Source organism: Equus quagga, chromosome 1 (genome assembly GCF_021613505.1).
Source record: "Equus quagga isolate Etosha38 chromosome 1, UCLA_HA_Equagga_1.0, whole genome shotgun sequence".
In the NCBI taxonomy this organism is placed as follows: domain Eukaryota; kingdom Metazoa; phylum Chordata; class Mammalia; order Perissodactyla; family Equidae; genus Equus; species Equus quagga.
The window spans coordinates 76,437,336-76,461,330 of NC_060267.1; the positions used below are offsets into that span (position 1 = coordinate 76,437,336).

At 50.4% G+C, this 23,995-nt stretch overlaps 1 protein-coding gene across 9 annotated transcripts in view; it reads left to right on the forward strand.

The window, feature by feature from the left end:
• ZNF618 (zinc finger protein 618) overlaps nt 1-23,995 on the forward strand; it is a 124,186-nt gene that overhangs the window by 15,903 nt on the left and 84,288 nt on the right. For all 9 annotated transcript variants that reach the window (XM_046667701.1, XM_046667709.1, XM_046667736.1 and 6 more), the window contains exon 2: nt 20,827-20,870. In XM_046667701.1, the coding sequence (XP_046523657.1) occupies nt 20,827-20,870 (44 nt within the window). The remainder of the gene's footprint in view (nt 1-20,826; nt 20,871-23,995) is intronic.

The following is a 23,995-nucleotide window of genomic DNA, read 5'->3' on the forward strand; positions in this document are numbered from 1 at the left end:
TGGAACCTAGCTCGGCCGCCGTGCTGGCCGTAATTGCCACAAGATTGCCTTGCTTTGACTTCTGCATTGCAGCTGCCTGTCCCACATGGAAGTGGCTTCTGGTTACTGCAAATTGCTGCCTGTATTTGGAGAAAAGTAACCAGAGGAGCATTTCCATTGCTGCTCAGATACAACAGCTGGGTCTTCCCGTGGAAGTCCCGTAACTCAAGGGGTCAGTGGCTGGAAGGCGGGAAGGCTCCTTTCACCTTTCTCTCCTTCCTTGTCTCTCAGACCTCTTTCCTCTCTGTGGTCTGGAGACAGGAGTTGTTTGTATAGTCCCTCAAAGGCATTTGGCTGATTCCATCGCATCCCCACTACAAGATCATCCAACTTGAATACCTCTGTTGTCGAGGGGCTCACTACCTATCAATTGTCCTCCTTCCCTGGAGGAAAACGTTCCTCTTCATCCTGAGCTCAGAGTTGCCTCCCTCTGATTTCGGTCCCCAGGGCCACAGAACTGCATGCTCCCCCTGCGCAGGACAACCCTCCCATAGTGAAGGGCAGGTGTCTGGGCCCCACACAGCCCAGCTCTGTCAGCCGCCACCACGCTCGCTCCACCTGGGAAAATCCTGCCCGCCCATGTGTAAGTGTGTCACCGCCAATAATAGTGCAAAGGCTCCGAATCCGAGGGCCTTTCTAGGATCGGTTCCTTATTAATTAGGTCAGCGTCTCCAAAATCAATTTCCAGTGAAGTCGCGCCGCCTGGAAGCGTGGGTCCCGCCCAGCCGGCCGAGGGAGTTGGCGCGGGAGGTAATTCTCTGGCCTCTGTGCCGTTCAGGCCTTGTCTCTACCTGCGAAGAAAGTCACATTACACATCCCTTCTGTGATTATCCTGACTTTTTATTTTATCTGCCCTCCCCCTCAAATCTTCCATTAAACCCCTGTAGATCCCGCTTCAAACAGGCAATTAGACTAACAATGTAATTATATCCCTCATTGCTAATTGTAACTGGTTTAGGGGAAAAACAAAGAGAAAGAGGCTTCAAAATCTCTGGAAACTAAAAGCAGCTGTTAGAATTTCCAGGTATTTCTTGGCCCTGGGTGTTTTTCTGAGAGCCCTGGTTGCCGTGCTGGGGTCTGGGTCTGCGTGCTTTTGCCATTGGCCCAGATCACCCCTAGGACACCCCTGGGCCTGTCTTCACTCTCCTGAGCATGTGCTTGTGGCACCCCTCTTCCTGTCCTTTGCTGGTTGCCTGTCCCTGTCTGCTGCCTCTGGCTCTCATTTCTCTCTCTGGCTCGACCACCTTTATCCTCTTAGAGCCGCTGAGAAAAGAATGCACAGGCGAGGAGGTTGAAGGTGTTGGAGGAAATGATGCTTCTTCCTGCTCTTGCCGATGCTCCATCGTCCCCGGTAACCGTGGGCCACTGGTCCGTGTGCTTCTCCTCGGGGGGTTTGGGCTGAGCTGGACCTGGTCCCAGACCTGGAGCCTGTTGTGTGACAAGGATGCCGTGGAGAAACGTCTCCTGCCACCACGCCCATTCTCAGCGTTTTCCCGGGTCTCTTCTCTGGGCGAGGCCCTGTGCTCGGTGAACAAGCCATGGTCCCTGCCTTGGGGCTGCCCACGGCCTGGGGAAGGAGGCAGGCAGGTTATTGAGCACTGGGGCCATTGAGAAGAGCGTGTCTCAGAGGAGGTCCAGCCCTGCTTTGGATGGTCCCGGGGGGAGATGGGAGATGGAGTAGAGCAGGGTGGGGTGTCGAGAAGCTTCCTGGTGGAAGTGACGTCTAGGAGGAGACCTGAAGGATGGGAGGAGAGGTAGCCAGCCAGTGAGCAGGGGGGCAGGTGCAGGAGCCCTGGTGTGGCTGGAACATTGGGTGTGAGGATTGTGGTGGTGGGAACTCAGGAAGGAGGGTGGTTTTTCCTTGGGCAGGAAAGAGGGAGTCGGGGAAGGGTTTAAACAGGGAAGCAGCAGGGTCAGACTTGTATCTTAGACCAAACAGGCTACAGGCGGGTGGCGGGGGCGGTGTTGGGTTGGAGGGCCTTGCATGGAGGCTGGAGGCCTGTCAGAGGCTTTTGAAGGAAGCCTGAGTAGTTTTCCGTGAGTGTTGATTGCCTGGGTATCTTCCTGCCATGATGGGGATGGACTAGCTGTGCAACTTTGAGGTGGTTACTCAACTTCTCTGAGCCTCCCTGTCCTTACCCAGATTAAAGTGAGGGTAGTTGTGTTTACCTTTCTGCATCGTAGGGGGGCGTACCAGGAATAAAGGCTGTGAAGCTTCAAGCTCAGTGCCTGACATAGAGTTGACATCAAAGGAGTCCTTTTGAATATAGGGAGCATGTACCAGGATGGCCTGGGGTACTTTCCCAAAATATACATGCCCCTCTCCTGTCAACTAGCATTTCCAGAGGGGGGGCCCCTCAGGCAGTTACAGTCATGCGCCACATAAAGAAGTTTTGGTCAACGCTGGACCGCATATACAATGGTGGTCCCGTAAGATTAGCAGCATAGAGCCCTGGCATGTTGTAGGCTGTACCATCTGGGTGCATGTAAGCGCTGTAGGGGTGGAAGAAATTTTCTTCTCCCCTTCTAGGTTCCTCTGGCTGGTCTGAGAATTAAATTGACATGAGACAAAATAACAGGAGAAGAACAAACAAAAGTTTAATAACTTGTACATGTGGGAGAAACCCAGGGAAACCGAGTAACTCAACAAAATGGGCAAAGCCCTCACCTTAAATACCCTCGTCAGCTAAAGACAGGAGCTGTCAGGTGTAAAGGGAAAGAAGGCAGTTCATAGGTAGGTGAGATAACAAGCATTTGGCCACACAAACAGAAGAACACAGAGGGGAGCCCAACAAATGGGCTTTTCCAGGCTCCCTCCTGTCTACCACCCAGTTCATGTTGTACTAAGGTGATGGCTTGCTTCCAGAGACAGGGTTTTTTATCTGAATTCTTTTATCTGAATTGAGTTTAGCACTGAAGGGGGAGCTAACAAGAAAAACGTTGAAACTTTTGTTTCTTAAAAATTCTCAGCTAAAATAATCCTCGTATTAAAGAGACACATTTTTGGGTGGCGAATCTGGTTCCCCTTTGGCACACGCTATGGTGTTCGCAAGACGACGCACTCGCCTGTTGACGCATTTCGCAGAATGCGTCCCTGTCACGTGGCGATGCGTGGTGGCGGACGCCTCTGGGGAATCTCAGCAGAACGCGGTGGCTTTTCAGTTATCGGGACTTTTCCCCTCTTTGGAGACGAGTCCTAAACCTCGGCCTCGTGCCTCAGCGCAAGTGTGGTTCCGTGCCATTTTCTTTTGCTCAGAAATAGGGTTTCCCAGTTTGATGATTGAATTTACTGATGGTGTTTCCCTGCGGGTGTATGCGACACATGCTGCCACTTTGAAGCCCGGAGTGGAGACTTGCTCATCTTGGAGAGTCCGTGGGCTTGGAGCCCCACTTCCTCTCCGTAAATGCTCTCAGGTTTCGTGGCACTTGGTTTGGGCCACGCGGTGCCAAATATTCTGGCCCTGGATTTGCCATCAGTTATGCGGAATGGGGTGTTTTCATTAAAATTTCCATTACTTGTTTTTTTCATTTTTTTAAGCCAGTGAGCAATTTATAGATTCATTAACTTTTTACTACACTTGTGAAGCCAGGAAGAGGGGAAAAAAGGAAATGAAATATTTGGTCTGCAACATTTCACTAAAAGATCTTTAAATATGGAGGATGAAATAGCTGGATAATTAGGGCTGGTCTGAAGAAGTGTTAGGAAGGGCTGAGATCTTCCAGAAGGATCTGAATATCCTGGCAAGGAACACCATCTCTTTCATCCCCTCTTCCCACTTCCCCCGTAGCTGATCCATCCTTTTGCTTATAGCCACTGTCTTTTTACCAGATGGCTGGCTGTCCACCCCCCCGCCCTGGGAAGCTCACCACTTCTGGGCTAACTATGCGCCCCTGAGCGTATTTCCATATAATGTGGTGCAGTCCGATGCCTTATAGCTTTCTCATTTCACTTCCCTTTGGGGGAGCTGGGTATGCACGATGGTTGAGTGCATGGGTTTTGCAACCAGACGAACTTGAGTTCAAATATTGGCCCTGTTGCTTCACAGCTGTGTGACTTTGGGCAAGTGAGTTCACCTCTCTGAGCCTCAGTTTATCTATAAAAACACAGTAGCATTCGGAACTCTGGGAAGGCCCAGAAAAGCGGCAACAGTCCCCTTCACCGTACTCTTAAGTGGTGAGAATAAAATGAGATGGTTTGCTAAAGATGGCCGACCTACTTCACGTTCCGGACTGTGCCACGAGGTTGGCACGCTCACCTCTGAACATTCGAACAGCAGGTCACCACCACTCAGGACCTCACTTTTCCCGTTTGTAAAGTGGATGAATAATCTCTCGTTAATGAGGATGTAGGATGAGTTCAAACACATTTAATGAGCCTTTAGAGTCGCTGGCACATAATATGTCTCCATATACACTAACAGCTGTCTAGTTATTGTGATTGCAACTACATATGATATAAAAACCTCACTCTCAGAGTCCACTGTATTAGAAAGGCAATAGGCTTAAAAATTACCTCCCCCAAGAGCCTCTTAGAGAAAACCTCAGTGCTTGAAGGTGCTCTCCAGGTCATCTCGTTCGGCCCCCAGCTGGAGATTGAAGGTCCTGACTGTTCAGCTTCCCTGTGGATGGGTGTGTACCTGGGTCCAGCCACCATGTCTGCTCAAGGACAGACTGTAAATGCAGGTCTTGGTGGAGTCACAGGTCTCTGTCTGGAGATGGGCATCCCAGAAAATCTCTTGGTCCCCATACTTGGCTTTATAGATGTGTAGCATACATCTTTTAAAGTACAGTGAGTTTTTCGTCAAAAGCAGTAATGATAGAAACCTAAGCAGGAAGGATGGGGAAAAAAATCATCCATTTTTGAGCTATCCAGGGCAAGTGCTTTTGGGGGTACTATATATGTGTGTGTAGTGTTTTGTTTACATAAAGTTTGTGTGTGTGTATATATATAGTTTTGATTCTGTTCTTGTCATTTTGCTTTAGTATGTAAATGTTTTTCACATCCCTCTCCTCTGAGGCTCAGAGAGGTGAAGTCACTTGCCCGGAATCACGCAGCTGGTAAGCAACATTCATGAGCATCCGTTCTGACGGCGTTGACGGTTGCTCCCAGTTTTTATCACAAATAATGCAATGGACATCTTTGTGCATGCATCCTTTTCCTTCTTTTGTACGAGAGAGTCATAGAATTTGTTCCCCAAAGTGGATTACTAGGTCAAAGGATGTGAGAGTTGCTAAGGCTGTTGTGACAGTGCCAAGTTAAAATTGGAGAAAGGTGGCAGTGGACGTTGACAGCTGAGAGCGTACAGCCACTTTGGACATTCTTGGAGAAGAACTCCATTTGGAAGAGTTGACTTGGCAGAATGCTGCCTTCTCGTCCTCTCTCTGCTGGGATTGGTAGCTGCTGACTTGCTTTCTTGGCCCAAAGACTTTGGGCCAAACCATGAGCTGGTGGCAGGAATATTAGTTTTTACGTGCCTGGCCTACAACACATACTCAGTGCCCCTGGGTGCAGAGCTGTATGCTGGGCCTGGCAGAGGAGCACTAAGGCCAACACCTGTGAAAGGGCCTTGGCCATTGCCTGCAAGCCTGTGACCTTGTGCGTGTTACTTCCACTCTGGGCCTTTATTTTCCCTTTGTACAACAGGGAAAAGGCTGGCTCAGAAAGCTGTGCATCGATGAGAAAGTACTGTATTTTGTGCACTGAAGGTGTTCTCCGATGAAGTCAATCAGAAAGGGAGAGTCAGTCCTGGTTTTGAATAAAGTGTTGATGGTTGCCTGGCACAGGGGAGGTCACTGCTTTGGGTAGGCATCTGAGAATCATACAGTGTCTTCAGATATCTCCTCTTAACTGTTAAAATCATTTGACGTTCTATAATTTCCCAGTTTTAATTAAATGTAGGCATTTTCCATCCTCCGCGGCTTTGGCTGTGAATTTCGCTGACTGTTGATGTGGTGGCGGGTTGACTTTCTGAAACGAGTTTGGCGACGATGGAGAAATAACGATGATAACAGTGAAGACAATGGTAGCCGTCGTCACTGACATGGCACCTCGTCTGTGCCAGGTGCTGCTCTGAGTGCCTGACGTTTATTAACTCTTTTTATCACTTAATGATTTCATGAAATCAGTTCCTTTCATGAAAGAGAAGCAAGACACGGCATCTTGGAAAGGGAGACGGGAGCCAGGAGAAGGAAGGAACTCGGTGTTTGTCTTGGAAGAAGACATGGGTTTGAATCTCAGTCCTGCCAGTAACTCTGTGACTTTGGGCAAAGTCACTTAGCCTCCACCCCCTCCTGCCTGAGCTGGAAATCATGACTCCTGCCTCGTAAAGGATGAAATGAAGTAGTGGACCTAAAAACTCCTTCGGTCACTGAACAAATCTGGGGCATTGATAGAATGTTATTCCTACCTCACCCGAGACTCAGGCTTCTGGGAACCTGGGTCGTTTTGCGCTTCAAGGATTCTGTGTAGACGCTTTCTGTGTGCTGGGCTGTCTGGTGGACACTGGGGAATCCGGAGGCACGATCCCTGCCTGGGGAAGACGTATGGTCCAGCTGGGAAGACAGGTCATAAAAAGATGATGGAGTGTACCAGCTGGTTGATCAATACCATTTGAATAGCCCAGGCAGTAAATGCTGTAAGAAAACAGGGCAGGGAGATGGGCCCTGTGCCTTGGGGGAGGTGGGACTGGAGCCTTCAAGGAAGAGAAGAGGCCTTTTCTTTCTTCACAGAATGTGGTTTGAAACCAAGCCTTCAGCCATACTCAACCCTGTGAGTCTGTGTCCTGTGGCTCAGGAACACTCTTGCCTTTTATGATATGGTTCAAAAGACACCATCACATAGTTCCAGTGTGGATCTGGAGTGGCCTTGAAGGTGGAAAGTTCTGGGCCCCTAGGAGTGTTTCTTGCTCAGCCAGCCCAGCCGGCATCAGCCTCTGGTACCTCAGAGTCTCCCGTCCTGATCCCCATGAACCGTGTTCTGAATCTGGTCAGGAGATGCTTCTGGACTGTGCACTGCATACATGAGTCTTCTGAGTGATGGGCTGGGGACAGCTAGCCTTCCACGTTACGGGTTTTCTGTCAATAGTAGATTCTCAGTAAAGGCCAGAAGCAAAAGGATGCTGGAAGGCCATCCAGGCACCCCATGGGTTGGCGGACGGAGGCTGGATGGCCAGGCTTCCATTTCTCAGACTTTGAGTGTCCCTTTGGCTCTGAGCTGTGACCTACTGGGTAGAGCAGAAGATGATGCAGTTCATGGGAAGATGGTCCTTGCCAGTGAGGAAGCTAAAGTCCAAACAGGGACGCCGGACTCAGGGGGACCCCTTGGTGAGCCGTGCAGGACACTGCTGTCTAGTGGTTGCAGCCCTCCAGGGTCTCCTGATCCGAGCTGATCTGCTGTTGGTTTGCCCTCAGCTCCATCACTGTCTTTCCCCTGCTGTGCTCTGTATCGCAAGGAACTACATTTCCCAGGTGCCTTTGCTCTCTGGCCTTCAAATAGTTGAGCCAGAAGGATGCACAGCAGGGAGATTGGAAGGTGGGAAGAAGGGAAAAGCCCAGGATGTTTCTCCCCACGGGTTCTCTGCCTCTTGCTGTGTTTCTGTGCAGCTCCAGCCCCTGCTCTGCAACCCACTCCTGTTGGGCGGCCTCTGCTGAGCTGCTGCAACTTCTGGTAACACCATCTCTTCCCTTTCTAGCAGAGTCCCCTCACATGCTAATCGGTGGTTACCTTTCTGGCCCCTGTTTGACTTTTCAGCCCCTTCATCACCTGTGTACTCAAACCCCTTTACTCAGCTGCCTCCATTTCAAAGACCTAGAGTGGCATCTCTTTAAGGCCCAGAAGTACCACCCAGATCGGGCCCCCCAGAGCCTGTCCCTGCTCCCACCCTGAATAATCCCATGGAAGCCATTGTAAGATCCTGGCTGCCCTGATCATTCAGGGTCCCAGATTTTTTTTTTTCCCCCTGCAAAGAAAACAGAATTGTAGAATAATTTCAAAATAGCCTGGCTGTCTAGATGTCTCAGCGGGCGCCCATCGGGTTGTGTAGAAATACAATCTTGCTTTTCTTTGTGGGCCTCTCATTCTGTAAGAAAATGGGGGACTCCTTGCTTTCCAGCTGTGAGAGGAGCTATTTTGATTTTTAAAAAATTCATGCAGTCATTTTCCCCCTCCCCCTATTTGCCTGGACTGTTGATCTTGTGATATATTTATAGAGATTGTGGTTGGCTGACCAGGAGTTATTTTGCAATAGGAATTTGTAAGACTTCTACTTTGAGCGTGTGTTCCAGACTTTTCTTTCTTTAAAAAGGAAAAAAGTCTTTCTTAGAGCCTCTACTTTGCCCTTCTTTAATTATTTTTCTTTGACAACCAAAGTAAGCCCATGTTGTACATGTAGTTTTTTTCTGTGTGTTTCTTTTGTGTTTGGTCTTCTTTCTTCTTCGGTGTCCTTTTTTTCTCTCTAAATTTTAAAAGGCCACGGCTCCTCCTTCACGTAGGAATGTTTTTGCAAATGACAGTGTGGTGACCGGAAGAAGGGTGCTTTGGGGGTCAAGAGACCTCAGTTTCTCTATCTATAAAAGGAAGGTGTTGGACTAGAGGGGGCGAGCATGCCACCATCCCCAGCTTTTCCATGCTCACTGCAGACATCAGTAGTCAATCACAGCACTGGTCCTAGCTGAGCTCTGATGTGGCTCCAGAATCCTTCTCAACACATCCCCCCAGGCAGCCACTACTGATTGATTAGAATTGGCTCTGAAAATAAAAGCTGGTTGCCGTTCTTGGTCTAGGTGAGCCCCTAGGCCCCGTTCACCACTATGGTTCTCTTAAGTGTTGGCAGTATAATTCCTTTACATCTTAACCCAATTGACTGACCTTTATGAGGCCCCTTCTGTATGCAACACAGCCCTGGGTGCTGTGGAGCCAGAGAGGAGCTCTGAAAAGGTAGCCATCCTTGTGGAGCTTGCAGCTGATTGGGAGCAAAGCTGCACACAGCGGTGATGTCCCCAGGTGTGCACATGCACGCCCTTGCTGCTCTAGGAAGTTGTTCCTGTGGTCAGGGAAGGAGCAGGCCTGATATCCAGCTGGTCAGAGGGGACCACAGTCTAGGTAGGGGGACAGTGTGAGCCAAGACAGAATCAACAGAATCAGTGAGTTTCAGAACTAGGAGCATCCTCAGAGCCCATTGGGTCAAAATTCTCCAGCTTATAGCTAGGGAAACTGAGGCTCAGAGCGAATCAGAGACTTGCTCAGATTTTAAGAAATCATAATTATATAGGTAATGTTTAATAAACGATAAGTCATTCTAATAAACGATTTTTTTATATAGCTAATACTTAGCACTTACTATGCACCAGGCATTGTTTTGAAAGCTCTGCATATATTAAGTAATTTAAATAACCTTGTGAGGTGAGTGAGTACTGTTATTCTCCGCATTGGACAGATGAGGAAACTGAGTCTCAGAGGGTTGAATGACTTGCCCGGTGTCACATGGCTTGTCACTGGTCGAGTCAGGATTTGAACCTAGGCCATCCGCCTCCAGGTTCCATGCAGGGAACCCCTGTGCCAAGTAAATCCTGCTGGAGGGATCAGGATATATTTGGGGTTTTTTAGTGTGTTAGTTTGACTCACCACCATCAGTGTGATCATAATGACATCATCCAGATCTGGGGCCCATGTGGTATTGTTAGCGCTAGCTGAGGACGTTGCAGACTTCATGCCATTTCATCCACCCGGCAGCTGTGTGATATGGGGATTTGTCTCTCTTTTACATTGGAGGAAACTGAGGCAGAGAGAAGCAATGTGACCTGATACAGGTCACAGCGCTCCTTAGTGGCCCAGATAGAATTGGAACCCGGCTCAGCCTGACCCCAGCTGTCAGAGTTGGAAGATGTCTGAGAGGCAGTCAGTCCAGCAGCATCACTGGACAGACGGACAAATAGAGGGCCAGAGATCTCTGCCAGTGGTCCGAGGAAGGCCTGGGGCCAGCAGGGTCGCCTGGCGTGGGCGGCTGCTGGTCTTCCCTGGGGGCTGTGCCAGCATCGCCGTGTCTCAGCGGGCTCAGGCCCTACTTCGGTCCCCTTGAAGAAGTTTGAGGACCAGCCTTTTCCCCTTACTGCCTGACTTGAAAATGCCTAAGGGGGTGACTTTTACAAACCCCGTCCCCCAATTCTGGGTTCCCTTCATTTGGAGCTTGCAACCCTCTGTACTTAGAATAGGTGTTTTTCCCCAAGAAGTCAAAAGTTTTTCTTTTTTTCCCCGCCCCCACCCCCAACTTCCTGCTGATCTGAAGCGAATATTTATCACGTATTTAATGAGTAATCTGAGTCTTGGCTTGGTGAGGCTGTATCAGGACATGGTTTATGGCTGATCTGGTTTTAACTCGCTCCAGGCGGTTTTCCCTGGAGTTTTCTGTAAAATCATAAACCTGGAGAGAGAATTTTTGTGGAATGCAGTCACATGACTCGCTCTTTTGTAAATTGGGAGATTAACCGTCTGACTGTAAAGAACCGAGAGGCGTTTCTTTTTCTAAAAGAAAACAAACAGAGCAGCATTTCGGCACCCAGAGGAGCAAGTCTAGTGTCTGCTCTTAGAGACGGGGAAGGTCACTCGCCCGGGTCACCCGCCGGGCCTTAGGGGCAGCACGGTGTCGGGTTTGAGAACGTGGCCTTGGACTCAGAGCTTGAGTGGGTGTCCTGGCTGAGCTTCTTCTCGGCTCGTCCTTGTGCCCTCGAGCCTGTGGGTCCTCGCCTGGACAGCGGCCTGGGGACTGCCCCTGCCGCTTGGGGTGGTTGAGGAGGTTACATGAGATGTTGCATGCGGTGCCCGAGCCCAGGGCTGGCCTATATGCTGGCCGCTTGGGGCGGCTAGTATTATCCCCATTTGAGGCCCTGTGTGCTGGATTCATAATACGAGCTGACACTGTGGATGTCGAGGCCCTGTCGTTAGCACCGGATGGTTGATCTCACTCTTCACCACAGCCTCTGAGGTGGGCACTGGCATCGCACCCATTTTGCAGAGGGAGGAATGGAGGCACGGAGAGGTCAAGTCACTTGCCCGAGGCCCCACCAGCAAATGGCAGGGTTTCTGCCCGGCCTGCCTCCCATGCTAGTGCCCTTCCTCACACTTTAGTCCTGGAGCCTGAGGGCTTTTGACTGCTGGTCCCGGGGGAGAGAGACCCGGCCTCGCCTTGCTTCAGCTCAGGCGCCGGCTGACCCTCCCTGGATGCCGGCATCAGCCCCCTAACTGGGCTTCGGGCTCCCCTAGGGTCCCCTCCCACAGCCCGTTTGCAGGCGGAATTCTGACCCTGTTTGTCCCCGCCTGTAGCCCATCATGCTGGGTGTAGGGTGGAAGGGAAGTCCCCATACGTTTTCTGCAACTCTCCTTTAAATTTAGAATTATTGCATTATAAGAAGTTAAAAAAGAAACAATGAAAACCCCAGTAACCTTGCTGGGCCCGAGCCCGGGAACGACCCTCACACTTTTGACTCAGCCCTTGACCCCTCTGGGATCTGACCCGGCTGGGCAAAGAATTTACACACATTAAGCAACCAGCAGCCGTCACAGACCCGTTAAATGCACGTGTGGGCCGCAGGCTCCAACTGTGGTGGCATCCGGCACCCTGGGATGAGAACCGGGCCTGTGGTTTGGGTGGTGAGTCCTACTGGCAGCCCAGGAAGGCTACTGCCCTCTCCTCTCTGAAGCTGAGACTTCCCCCTTCTTCTAAGGTCCATGAGTCAGCCCACAGATGTGGAGGTGGGTTCATCTTTTCCTTCCGTCCCTCCCAGGTGCCTGGGTCTCTGCACACAGGCTAAGACTGCCAGGGGTTCCTCAACAGCTGCAGCGGTTTATTGATTAGTAACCTGCCATTTATTGAGCAACTACTCTGTGCCAGCCCCGCCCTGGGTGCTTTCCACGTGTTATCTAAGTTGATCCTTGTCACTCCCGATAGCTCTCGGTCCTGGAGCTTTCTCTCTTCCACCACCATCCCAAGACCATCATCATCTCTTCCTTGGAAGATGACAGAGGCCTCCGTGTTGGGCTCCCAGCCTCCATATTGCAGTCAGTGGTTTCTTTCGGAGGTGCACAGGCCTTCCAAGATGGCCTTAGAAGCCTTGGGGTGAAGCCAGAACTCCTTAGCCTGGTTTACAGGTGCTCAGTAATCACTAGCTATTGATCAGGATGACAAAGGCAATGACGACAGTGATGGTGATGATGATGATGATGATGACGACGACAACAATGATGGTGATGAGCATGATGATGATAACAACAACGATGATGTCAGTATTAGGGTCCTGCTCCAGTCTGCGTGGCTGCCCACCAGAGGAGAAGAACCTCCCTGTATGTGGAAACTCATATGAAACAGACGAGGCCTGCGTTGATTCCATTCCTAGGAAGCTTGGTTTGTTTCTTGACACTTAGGTCAGACAGCAGGGGCTTGGGGAGGGGCAGAAGGGCATCCTAACTGAGAGGAATAGACATTGATCATCCCTATTGGGTTTATCTTGTAGTTGGAGACTTGGCCAATTGATGATGGCATCTCTGGGGTCTCCTTCAGCCTCTGGGCCCTGACCAGGGGTCTAGTTAGGAGCTCCCTGTGTGAGGCTGGGCACATCAGATGGGCTGGTCCCTTCCCTCCGAGGTGAAGGCCCTGAGGGAAGTCTACAGCCCTGCAGGGTTCAGTGACTCAGCCTTCCCAGCTGGGCAGCATGGTGCCCTTCTGCTCTCTCCCTGGTGGCCAGCTTGTGCTCGCTTCATTTGCATCTAGATTTTACATTCCCCTCATCGAGCAGGAGCCCCGAGCACCCTTTTCCAGCATCCCTTCCTCAGGGAAGCCCTTCCTGACCCTACAGTCTCATTGGATCCTGTTGTCAAAGATGCTTGTGGAACCCAGGGCTTTCTCCTCCCAGCACATGTCTCAGTGGGTAGTTAGAAACTGGTACCACGAAGCAGTTAAATAATCTATGCTGGTCTCCCCACTGTTCTTGGTACTCTCGTGTCGCTTGGTACTGTTATGTGCCACTAGTGCTTAGTAGGCACTTAATACGTAGTATCGGGGCGAATGAATAAGGAACCCTGTCTGATTCATCTTAGAGTCAGCCCCCCAAGGCCTTGCTCAAAATCACACATCTACTGTGAGCTCTGCAAATATCTATTGAAAAATGCCATCGCCCACCTGAGCTCTAGCTCTTTTAATCCGGAGCCTTCTCTGGCAGCCTCCACCCCACCTCAGGCTTGGAACCCAGGCCAGTCAGTGGCTTTGAGTAACCATGTTCAGTTGGAAAAGCAAATGCAAAATTAAAAACCAAGTCCCACATGCTAGAAACATATCACTGATCTAAGAAGCAAAGTCTAATGCAGGACTTTATAATAGATTTAGTTTTCCGGGAGTGGAATCTTCTTTATAACTTATGAAGCTACTGTGCAGTGTTGGCACTGTCACCCTTAGTAGGTGTTTTTTGGGGAACACCTGGTGAGTAAAAGCAGGGGCTGCCTGTGCTCGAGTTGGGGCCCCATGGTTCCATAGGAAAACAGTTCATCTGCATCTTTGGGGGCCAGGTTTGGTGTGTTGGTTCTAGAGATTAAGGGCCAAGTGTATAGAGGAAATGGCCATGGACTTGGGTTGAGAAGATTTTTGTGAGCCCTGCCCAAGCCATTGACCAGCTGTGTGACCTTGGGCAAGTCACTTGGCCCCTCTGGGTGCTTGGTTGCTTCTTGTTCACAGGGGGAGAGTTCAGTTGCAGAGTCTGCTTCACAGGGTCATTGGGAGGACTCAATGGGGTCTAAGGCCCTATAAAGTGCCATGCCAATGATTAACATTCTTGTGTATCAGGGAGATGCAATTTCGTTTTTTTGGGTGCTGAGGCCCAAGATTTTTGGAATCTTCCCTGACTCCGTCTCTCCTCCCCCACATCCAGGTCATTAGCGTATGCTGTTGGTTCTCCCTCCCGGTGTATTCAGAACCCAGCCCTTCCTCACCGCTCGCTGCCACTTGCCTGGTCCCAGCCACCTTCGTCTGTTCCCAGGGGTGCTGCAGTGACCTCCTCACCAGCCTCTTACCTGCTCCCTCCCTTGCCTGATGGGCTATTCTCAACACAGCAGCCAGAATGATTTCTTTTAAGTGGACATCAGATTATGTCACTTTGCCAGAACCTTCCAGGGACTCTCCAGGGTCAAAGCCAGAGCCTTTCAGTGGCCGCAGAGGCCCTGCACGGCCGACCTCCCATACCTCTCCCTGTCTCGTCCTCACTCACTCAGCCCCAGCAGCACGGGCATCCTCGCTGTTTGCAGAGTACACCAGGCACGCTCCCGCCCTTGAGTCCTTGCTGACCATTCCCTTTCCCCGGACACCACCTGGCCAGCTCCCTCACCTCCTTCCATCGTTTGCCCAATGATCCCTCCTCTGATCACCTCCCTTAGAATCACAACCCATGGCTCCTCCCTGGCCCCAGCAGTCTGATTACCCCCTACCCTTCTCTGTTTTTCCCCCTACTTAACTGGTTACTTTCTAGCATACCTTATATTTTACTTATCTATTACCCCAATATTACCGTCTTCCTCCGCTTGAATGTAATCACCATGAGGGTAGAGATATCTCCCAGCTGCCTAGAATGATGTCTGGTGCATAAGAGCTCAGTAAATACTTGTCGGATGAGCGAATGACTTTCTGATTGGAGTCTTGTGCCTCAGTGGGAGAGAGAGAAGTTCAGGTTACATTTTGGGGATCCGCTGGCTGTTGGGAAGGAAAGGGATGTGTAAACGAGGCTTGAGTTGTTTCGGCCCCACTTGACCCTGTGTCCTCAGTAAATAGTAGGGGACAGAGAATCACCCTCTGGGCAGGTCCTGGGGCTCTCTGCAGGTGCTTCCCGCAGGTGCAGGGCCTGCTCCAGGCCTCCAGGTCCAGGGCACTCATTTTCACTCACTGCTGAGGCTGAGCATTTTCCTACAGGGTCCATTGTACCAGTTGGTAATTTAAAACAGAGTTTCTATTTTAGAACTAACATGCATACATAGATATGAAGTACGTAGAGGTATTTTGGAGTAATACACATTTGATACTTGTATAATATAACATCCACGGGAATTAGTAAGAAAGAATACAAGTGTTCAAGGGCCTTTGAGGGTGCAGACAACTTCCTTTCTCTCCTGGACTCACGTCCTCTCTTCCCGTCTAAGGGTGGAGAGAAGCTAAGAAGCAGGGAACCCTGGGAATTTGGAATTGTCCGCCGGTGAGTTTGAGGTTGTCCACCCAAAGCCCAGCACAGTACTTGACACATAGTAGGCTGTCAAGAAATATCTGTTGAATGAATAAAGGAGAGATTGATTATTTAAGATCAGTTGTTGTATTTCATCCGAGTATGGTTGCCAGTGCATTTCATCATTCATCTAAGCAACCTCATTATCAGTTATTTCCTGAGAAATAGTAACTACAGTAATGGATTCAACCATATTTACCGAATATTTGCCCCGTGCCGGGCCCCGTGCTGGGTGCTGGAGGCATGGCCGTGTGTAGGATGTGGTGCTTGTCCAGGAGGAAGGCACAGTCTTAGGGGGAGACAGCCCTCCAGGAACTGTGGTCCTCGTCCCATAGAGTTGGTGAAAGATGCCCGTGGTGGTGTGTGAGCCCTGTTGGAAGAACAATGAACGGGTACAAATCAGATGTGGTGGGGGGAGGGGGAGTCATTGATGTCTCCAGAGAGGAAGCAGGTTTTGAGTTGCAGTAGGGGAGGGCCAAGGCAAGATCCTAATTATCCCACCACGGAAATGTGCTGCGCTAGGTCCATCCTGGGCTTGATGGCCGAGGCGCCATCTTGGAGATGCCCTCTCCAAGATGGTGGCCGCCTCCATCCTCTCAGAGCTCGGGGGACCGTGAGTCCCTATATTTGCGGTGGCACTTCAGCCTCCCTGAGCCTCTGGCTCGGCTCTCTTATTGCAGAAAGGCGTTTCATTCTTCGAGATCAGGCAGCCAGGACCCAAGGAGCTGTTTTCCTCCATTGTGCAAGCATGACAAATCATTAATTTTTGATTGATTTGCTTAGAATTATGGGCGCCCCAGCATTCTTTCTGCCGCTGAACAGCTGTATAACAAATGAATATATCAGTGTGCACAAAAGATTGGAGATCTAAGAGAAGCAATTACATTGGCCACCCTCCCCCACCCTCACCCCTTCCCGGGCAATGAAGGGAGGAAATTTTTACCAGAAATTCCTCAAGTGGCTTTAAAAAAAAAAAAATGCCTGTTTATAATTGAATTAAGTCTTTATCTCTCCATCTTTTGCAGCCGATTTCCAAACAGACACCAGTTCCCCCACGTGTTTGGCTTCCATCCATGCAGGAGGGATCTTTAATCACGAAATTTCAACTCGTGAATTAAAACCAAAATTTAAAAAAAGAAAAAAAAAAAAAAAGGAGTGAATCCTACCCCTCCTTTTTGCTTTTTTCTGGTCGCTGCTATTCCTTTAAGATTTTGGAACCGTACCAGTGCACTAAATGTGACCTCCATAACTTTTAAATTAAGAATTTATGCTGGCTTGAAATTTATGAAATATTTCAGCATGAAAGAAAGCCTTTTTCCCTCAGGAAAATTGAGCAATAAATCACAGCACTGTGGATTTACTGCCCTAGAGCCAGCGAGAGATAGGATTTTTTTTTTTTGCTTCATTCTGAAAAAAAAAAAAAATGTAATCATATAAGACAGCTTAGCTGCTATCCTCCCACTCTGTAGAATTTTTAATTTCAGCTGTTTCTGCTTGGATTTATTTCCAATATTCCTGCTCGGCTTTTCAATTTCCTCAGTTATTAAATTTTAATTCAGTGCATTAGCATTTAAATTAAAAAAGGGTTTATTTTATCGAAATCGTTGGCCAGCCCCCCATCCCATAGCACACGAATTGCCTGTTTCTGCCATTTGCACAAAATGTGAAATGCAGCTAATGTCTTACAACTTACATTTGCACAAATTTAGAAATAAAATTTCTGGGTTTGGAATAATATTTTCTTTCCAAGAAAATCCTTAATAAGAGAATGGAAAAGAACAACTTAACATTCATTTGGGAGGGAAGAGGAGGGTCGACTGAAACCAAAAATAGCCTTGCCCGGGTCCTAAGGAGAAGCTGGTGTATGAGGAATGGTTGGGTCTGGAAAAGGGGGGCAGGCACCCTTATGGGGAGCTGGGGGGCGGGGGGGCCAGATATATTTACCTCCACCTGTGGAAGAGTGAGAAGGAAGGTCTCTCCTGGGCCCCCTGTCCCCCACCATATTTCATTTGCCGTAGAGGTTTGGTTAAGGTTGGGTCAGTTCCACATAGACTGACAGAGATGACAGGGAGTGGGGAGATGATATGACTTAACTCTTGTGCCTCCTGTCCCCATTTTCACCTATGAGAACCTCAGGTCCAGGGAAAAGAAGGAGCTTGCCCCAGGTTCAAAGTGAGACCCAGACAGAGCCAGGGCAGGAAGCTGCATCCCTTAGGGACACATGGTCCAGCGGCAGCAGCAGTAGAGTTTCCATTCCTTAAGCCTGTGCTTAGTAATTCACCTCCATCTTTGTATCCAGTGTCCTTCTCCCGGCCCTTTGGAGAAGGCCGCAGGGCTGTGGGGGCTGATGGACGCTTAGGAGATGCCAACTTGCAGCACAGGATTCAGATGGGGCCCGAGACAGGCTGGCAGGACCCCTGGCACAGTCCAGGCCTGCTCTGCTGCTCTCACATCCACTGAGTCATCTGTACAAGTCACTCTGCTTTTCTGTGCCTTGGTTTCCTGGACCCAGTAACTGGTGGCCTTTATAACTGCATCTGTATTGTTAATGATTGTTCTCGTCATGCTAGCTGAGCCCATGCTACGTACTTTTACATACGTTACTTTATTTGAGTCTCATGCCAGCCCTGGGAGGTAGGTCCTAGGATGAGCATGGAGCCATTTTGCAGATGAGGAAACTGAGGCCTTGATGAGTGACTTGCCTAGGATCATACAGCTAGCAAATGGCAGAACCAAGACTCGAGCTCACACAGTCTGACCCTAAACCCCATCTTCTTAAACTTCAGGCCAAATGGAGAATCAGGTGGGGTTATACTGGGTGACGGTGAGTTTGTGGTTTAGGTTGAACCATGTGAGATTACTGGTATTAGACCGTTTCGGCCTAGGAAAATGGCAGTGTTAGAGGTTCACCTGAATTTAGGGATCGCTGTGGTGTATTTGTGAGGATGCACAGCTGGCCTGGTGTCTTATGGATCTCTACGACAGAATCACACTGTGGCCTTCAGCTGGGGCTGGGAGGGCCGGAGAGGCTGTCCCCTGTCATGGTGGGGCCGGACTCAGCCAGGCCCGAATGCTGTGATTGACGGGTGCTGTGATACTGACACCTGCCGTCTTGGACGTCTTCCCCTTGAGTCCATTGTCCACTAACACCCCTATCCGTATCCGCTTTCCCGTATCTGCCAATCAACGGACATTTCACACCCTGCTGAGGCACCCCTCCCTCCAGCACTTCCGCTTCCTCACTCCTGCCACCTATGGTTCTGCAAAAGGATTTGTTTAGATAACGATTTGAACGTTTTTCGCATTTTGTGGAAATGGGTGCAAAACAAAAATGGGTGTTGCTTCCAGGGCTGAGAAGCTCAAGTCTCATAAAGGTAAGAAAAGGGACACACAGGTGGCCGTGATTAGGTGTGCCAAAAACAGAAGCTTTCCCCCTACCCAGTCACATGTTCCCTGCGCTTGAGCTGGTCAACCCTTGTGTGAAACTGTAAAGAAAAAGGGCAAGAAAAGACAACATGAAAAATATGTATGAAATGCTAGAAATACATACCCCGAGTTGAGAGTGAAAGATGAGAGGTCATCTGGGATTTCACAATTGTTTTAAGCTCTCTGGGGCAGAATTTCCAGCCCCTCCCACTCCTGCCTCTTATGACATGGACGTTAAAACGACTGCTTCCCGTTGGCTGTGCAGATGAGTTTTGAGCAAGGCAAGATGTCGGAAAGAGGCTGTCATTGATCCTGCTCATTTGCTCCCAGTGAAATGATATGCAAACCCATTTTCCGCTTTCTTGTTTCTTCCACTGAAATAATACATGGGCATCCTGTTAATTTCTCCCTCCCGGGGCTCAGATTTCTCCCTCTCTCTGTGTCCTTCACCCTCCCGTTTCCCTCGTGTGGGCCGTGGGGCTGTGTGGGTTCACCCCGTTTCCTGATGGGTGCTCCTGAACGTTGGCATGGGATCCGCTATCCCAGAGCCGAGGAAGGTGGGCATCGGTGTGACCCTGACCTTGGGCTTGTCGCTGTGGGACTTGGGATAAACCACTCCAATTCTTTGACCCGCCGTGCCTCACCTATAAAATGGGGATGTTGTGTGTGTGTGTTGGGGGACCTATCAAGAGGACTAAGTGAGAGGCATTTAATGCCTGTACGCTAGCGCCCGCTGAGAAGTTAGCCAGGGGGACTGAGTCTGGATACCCACAGGGGCCAGGCCTGAGGGCTGGGTATAAGGCGGGGGGGGGGGGGGCACTGTGGAGACCAGGTATGTCAGTGCCAGCGGACTGTGGCCATGTGGGAATGTGTGTTGCTGGTTTTTAAAGAGAAGCTGAAATCTGGCCCCTTTTGGGTGAAATCCCTTTATTTTTATATATTGACTGTCTGAGTTGAAGTCTGCCGTCTGCTTTTGCCAGTTTGCAGCCTCTCCTAAGCGGTCATCCAAAGGCAGCTAAAGCAGTTCTGATTTTAGGTCCTCAATCCTGAAATTCAGAAAAACTTCAAAACGAACAGAAAGATTTTTTTTTTGGTAACTGATGAGGCGGCGGAACTTGACCTCAGGGAGAAGAGGCTGGTTGTGGTCTTGGCTTATCCCGCGGAGGGCTGACTGCCGAAGTTTCACTGTAGAAACATCAACATGCCTGAGTTCTGGGGGCTCCCCAGACCCTGCCAAGGTTGTTTGAAAATGTAAAACACATGCGCTACGTTACCTTTCTAAAATCGGAAAGATTCTGAGTTTGGAAACACGTGTATGCTGGCGTTGTGACCTACATTATTCTAACCACGATTGTTTTATTATATAAATGTTTTGACAAAGCTAGAGAAGGCATCTTCAGCCGCTGGTGTTGGACAACCCAGGCGTTCTTTCCACGTCTGGCCTCCTTCAGCCTCTGCATAGAGGTCCCCCAGCACTGTCTGAGAAGCCGGGCACCCAGACATTTGTCATTCAGGCCTCATGAGACTTCAGGCGGCTCCCTCCTCATCCATGGCCTCAGTCTCTCCATCGGAACCAGAATTTTATGATTTCTGAAAATTTCATTTGGTCAGGCCTATCCCCCCATCCCCCACCCCCAAATAAAAGAGATTAAGAACCCGCTTCCTCTTGCCTCCCCTGCTCGAAGGGTTGGGGGACAGAATATTTTAACATAATAGGATTTTCCCCCTCTGGTCGGTAGGAATAAATCTGTGGCTACTGTTTTATTGGAAATCCCAGCTGAAAATAAAAATGGTGCAATTCAATCTCAGATTTAGCTGGTGGTTACTTACGTTTCACGAAGTCCCCGGGGCTCTGTGGTTGCTGGGTTTGTGTTGGCAATGGGTGCGCAGCTGGATTTAAAGGGCCAAGTGAATGGGGTGGGAGGGATATCCTGACTCCTTCTCACCACTTGGGGTGGATTTTTCCAGCCTGGAGGAATGGAGCAGGGGTTTGTGACCAGCTCCCTTGTCTGTCTGAAGGCTGGTGTTGAGCAGGACCTTGGTGGGGTGGCAGTGAGTAGAATCTGTGTCTTCTCCGTTGGCTGATGGAGGTGTTTTGGGTTTCTTTTGCAGGCTGACGGAGCCAGTGCAGCTGGAAGGAAAAGCACAGCGAGCAGGTACACGCCCCCTCCCCTGTCCCCTCTCGTACCCCACTCACTCTCCCTGGTCTCAACTGCTAAGAGCCGCCTCTCTCTGGTCCTCACCTTCCACGTGAGAGAGTGGATGATCCAGGCCACCTGCCTTGGCTGAGAAGTATCCATACTTGCCTGGAAGATGTGAGGTTGTGGGCAGCGCTTTCCAGCACTCCTGGTGCCCTCTGTGTGCATCTGTGACTGGAATCTAAGGATGGCTCAATCCTGGGCTGGGGAGAACTTAGGGGTGAAGCACAAAATGGACCTGGGCTTGAAAACCATCCCAGCTACTGCATTGCGAACTCTGAGGGAGCCAGTCCCTTCCTAGTCCGGAATTCATTGGCCCGGCTTCAGTCCTGTGCTCGTTACCCTGACAGTCACTCCAAAGCAGGAGGATGGAATATTCTGCTGAGCCAGACCAGGGGTATGTCCTCACCCTTGGAGCTGGCAGGAGGTGGGGGAGGGGTGGTCCCCAAAGGAAAGCCAGGCTGTCATTACCAAAGATGGGGGAAAGAGATACCGGACAGGCCCAGGTAGCAGACGCCCATCACCAGTGGCACAGGTGGTAAATGTCAGTGCTGTTCCTGCTGCTGTTCCGTTAGGTGGAACAGAGCTGGAGAGGCCAAATGACCTTTGTTTGGGGCAATTGGAGGCAGGAAGAAGGCAAGGGACAGACGAGAGAGATGGCTCCCCAGGCCACATGCACAAAATCAAGATGGCGAATGCCGAGCAGAGGAGTTTGCCTTTTAGCCCATGGAATGCTCGTTCTTTAAAATATTGACAGATTTTTGTGGAAAAAAGAGGTTCTGTGGCCAAGTAAGTTTAAAGGACAGTGAGTTAAAGTCAACAGATTTCTTTGCTGTGGGGCTTTTCAGAGCCTTTCGTGTGCTCATGTGCTTGCTTGAGAACATCCAGGAGAGGAAGTGAGAATGCCATGTTTCTCAAACTGACTTAACCGTGGAACTTTCTTATTGAATTTCATTCCATGGAGCGAGTGTTCCTTGGAACACGCTTTGGGAAACCATGGAGTACCCTTGCAATTCTTCGAGAAGAATAACATGTTCAGCTCTGGGTTTCGGGGAGATCACCATGGCAACCGTTTGCAGGGTGGGTTGGAGGCTGGTGGAGTGGAGGCCAAGACCCCAGGCTGGAGGCCATTGTGACCCACACAACCCAGCATGGCCTGGCTCCCGCCCACCTGCCCAGTCCCCTTGTGCGTCCGTCTCCCCCTTGCTCAGTCCGTTTTCGCTGCCCTGACCACCTCTCTGTTTATCTAACACTCTAAACCAGGGGTCAGCCAACTTTACCTGTAAAGGGCCAGATAGTGAATATTCACACTTCACAGGCCATCCATCTCTGTGGCACATTCTCTCCTCTGCCAGTATAATGCGAAAGCGTCATGGTTAATATGTAAAAACGTAAACGGCTGTGTTTTGCCAACCTCCTGATTCCTGTCTAAGAACCTTTGCAAGTGCTGTTCCCTTTGCCTGGAATATTCTTTCTCTGATCCTCCCGTGGTTGGTGCCCTTTCATCCTTCGGGTCTTCATTGCATCCTCCCCTCAAAGAAGCCTTGCCTGACCCTTTCTTCAGGGTACCCTCCTCCCCCTCCTGTGGCCTGTGTCCCTCATGGCCTGTTGACACTCCGTAGATTTGTGTACTTTCCCCATCTCTCGAGTGGCGGCTCCGTAGGCAGGGACCACGTCTGTCTTGTTCGCTGAGGTGGGCTGGGTTCTAGAAGGTGCTCAGTGAGTGTCTTTGGGATGGGTACCCTACACTGAGAGGGGAGAGGATGTGGGGTGATGAGGGGGCTGGGAGTGTGGGCTGGAAAGGAGGAGTGGACGGGCTTGGGGCTGTGAACGCAGGCGGTGACCCACATGGCCAGCAGCTGCCCAGTACCTGTGTTTCCCTCCTGGGCCCCTGGGAATGGGGTTTTGTGCAAGAACAGCATTTGAGGCTGTGGCCTGTGGGGCAGTGGGCGTCCTTTGACTGGCGGTGCCTGGAAGTGCTTCCTGGATCAGAATGTCAGGACTGGAGGGGCCTTGGGCCTTGTCTGGTCCCTCCGTCTCATTGCGCACATGGGGAAGAGAGGCCCTGCCTGCTCAGGTCATGTGATGAGTGACTGGCTGTGTCAGGCCTTGAACCTGCCGAAGCCAAGGACGCTGTGTCAGGTGAGGGTCTGGCCAGCCTCGCCCACTGTCCTGCCGCATTCCTCCAGCACCTGCTGGGTCAGGCCAGTCCCGTGTGCTCTGGACTCAGACGGATTAGCTGCTCATTTATTCATCCAGCACATAGTTGAGTGTCTGCCACTTGGCGGGCACTGTCCAAAGTGCGGGGCTTACAGCAGTGAACATGGACCAAACTCCATCCTTTCCTCGTGACCCTCACGCGGATGAGGTCCCTGCCCTCGCCGTCTAGTGCCTGAATCCCTCCCACAGCAGATCAGAAGACAGCAGGCAGCTTCCCCCAGTGTAGTCGTGGCTGCCTGAAGCTCTGAATTGAGTCTTATTAGCCCACGGCCACAGTCAGAGGGAGAAGAATGCTGAGATCGATTAGAGATGCCTGCCCAGGGTAGGGGAGGGGAAAGTGGCATGTGTGGCATCTGTTTGCTCTCCCTAACTAGCCAAGACTTGCATGTACTCAGTGGTGGAACCCCCTGTTATTACCATGATGCCAGATTATATACCAGGAAGGGCCAGCACAAACCTCAGGACTGTGTGACTCAAGGAGGCATAAAGGAGAAATTTCTAATGATAATGACTACCATTTATGGTACTATTCGTGGCAGGCTCTGAGCTAAGTGATTTACACATATTAACTTACTGTTAATTTATGTAATCTTTATGACCACCCTATGAGGGACGTGGTCTTTGTGTTCCCACTTTCCAGATGAGGAAGCTGAGGCCCAGAGAGGTGTATGGGCTCAGGCTGCCCAGTTGGAGGGGAGTCGTAGAGCCAGGCTGCCCCCAAGGTCTGACTTCTCTGATGCCTGTGTTTAACCGCCGTGCCCTCCTGGCTTCTCGATATGTGGGGGATGAGTTACCAGACGTTAGGAGCCTGCGAGGGCCTGGGGACCCTGCCGGAGGCTGAGGGCCTGTCAAGAAGGCAGGAC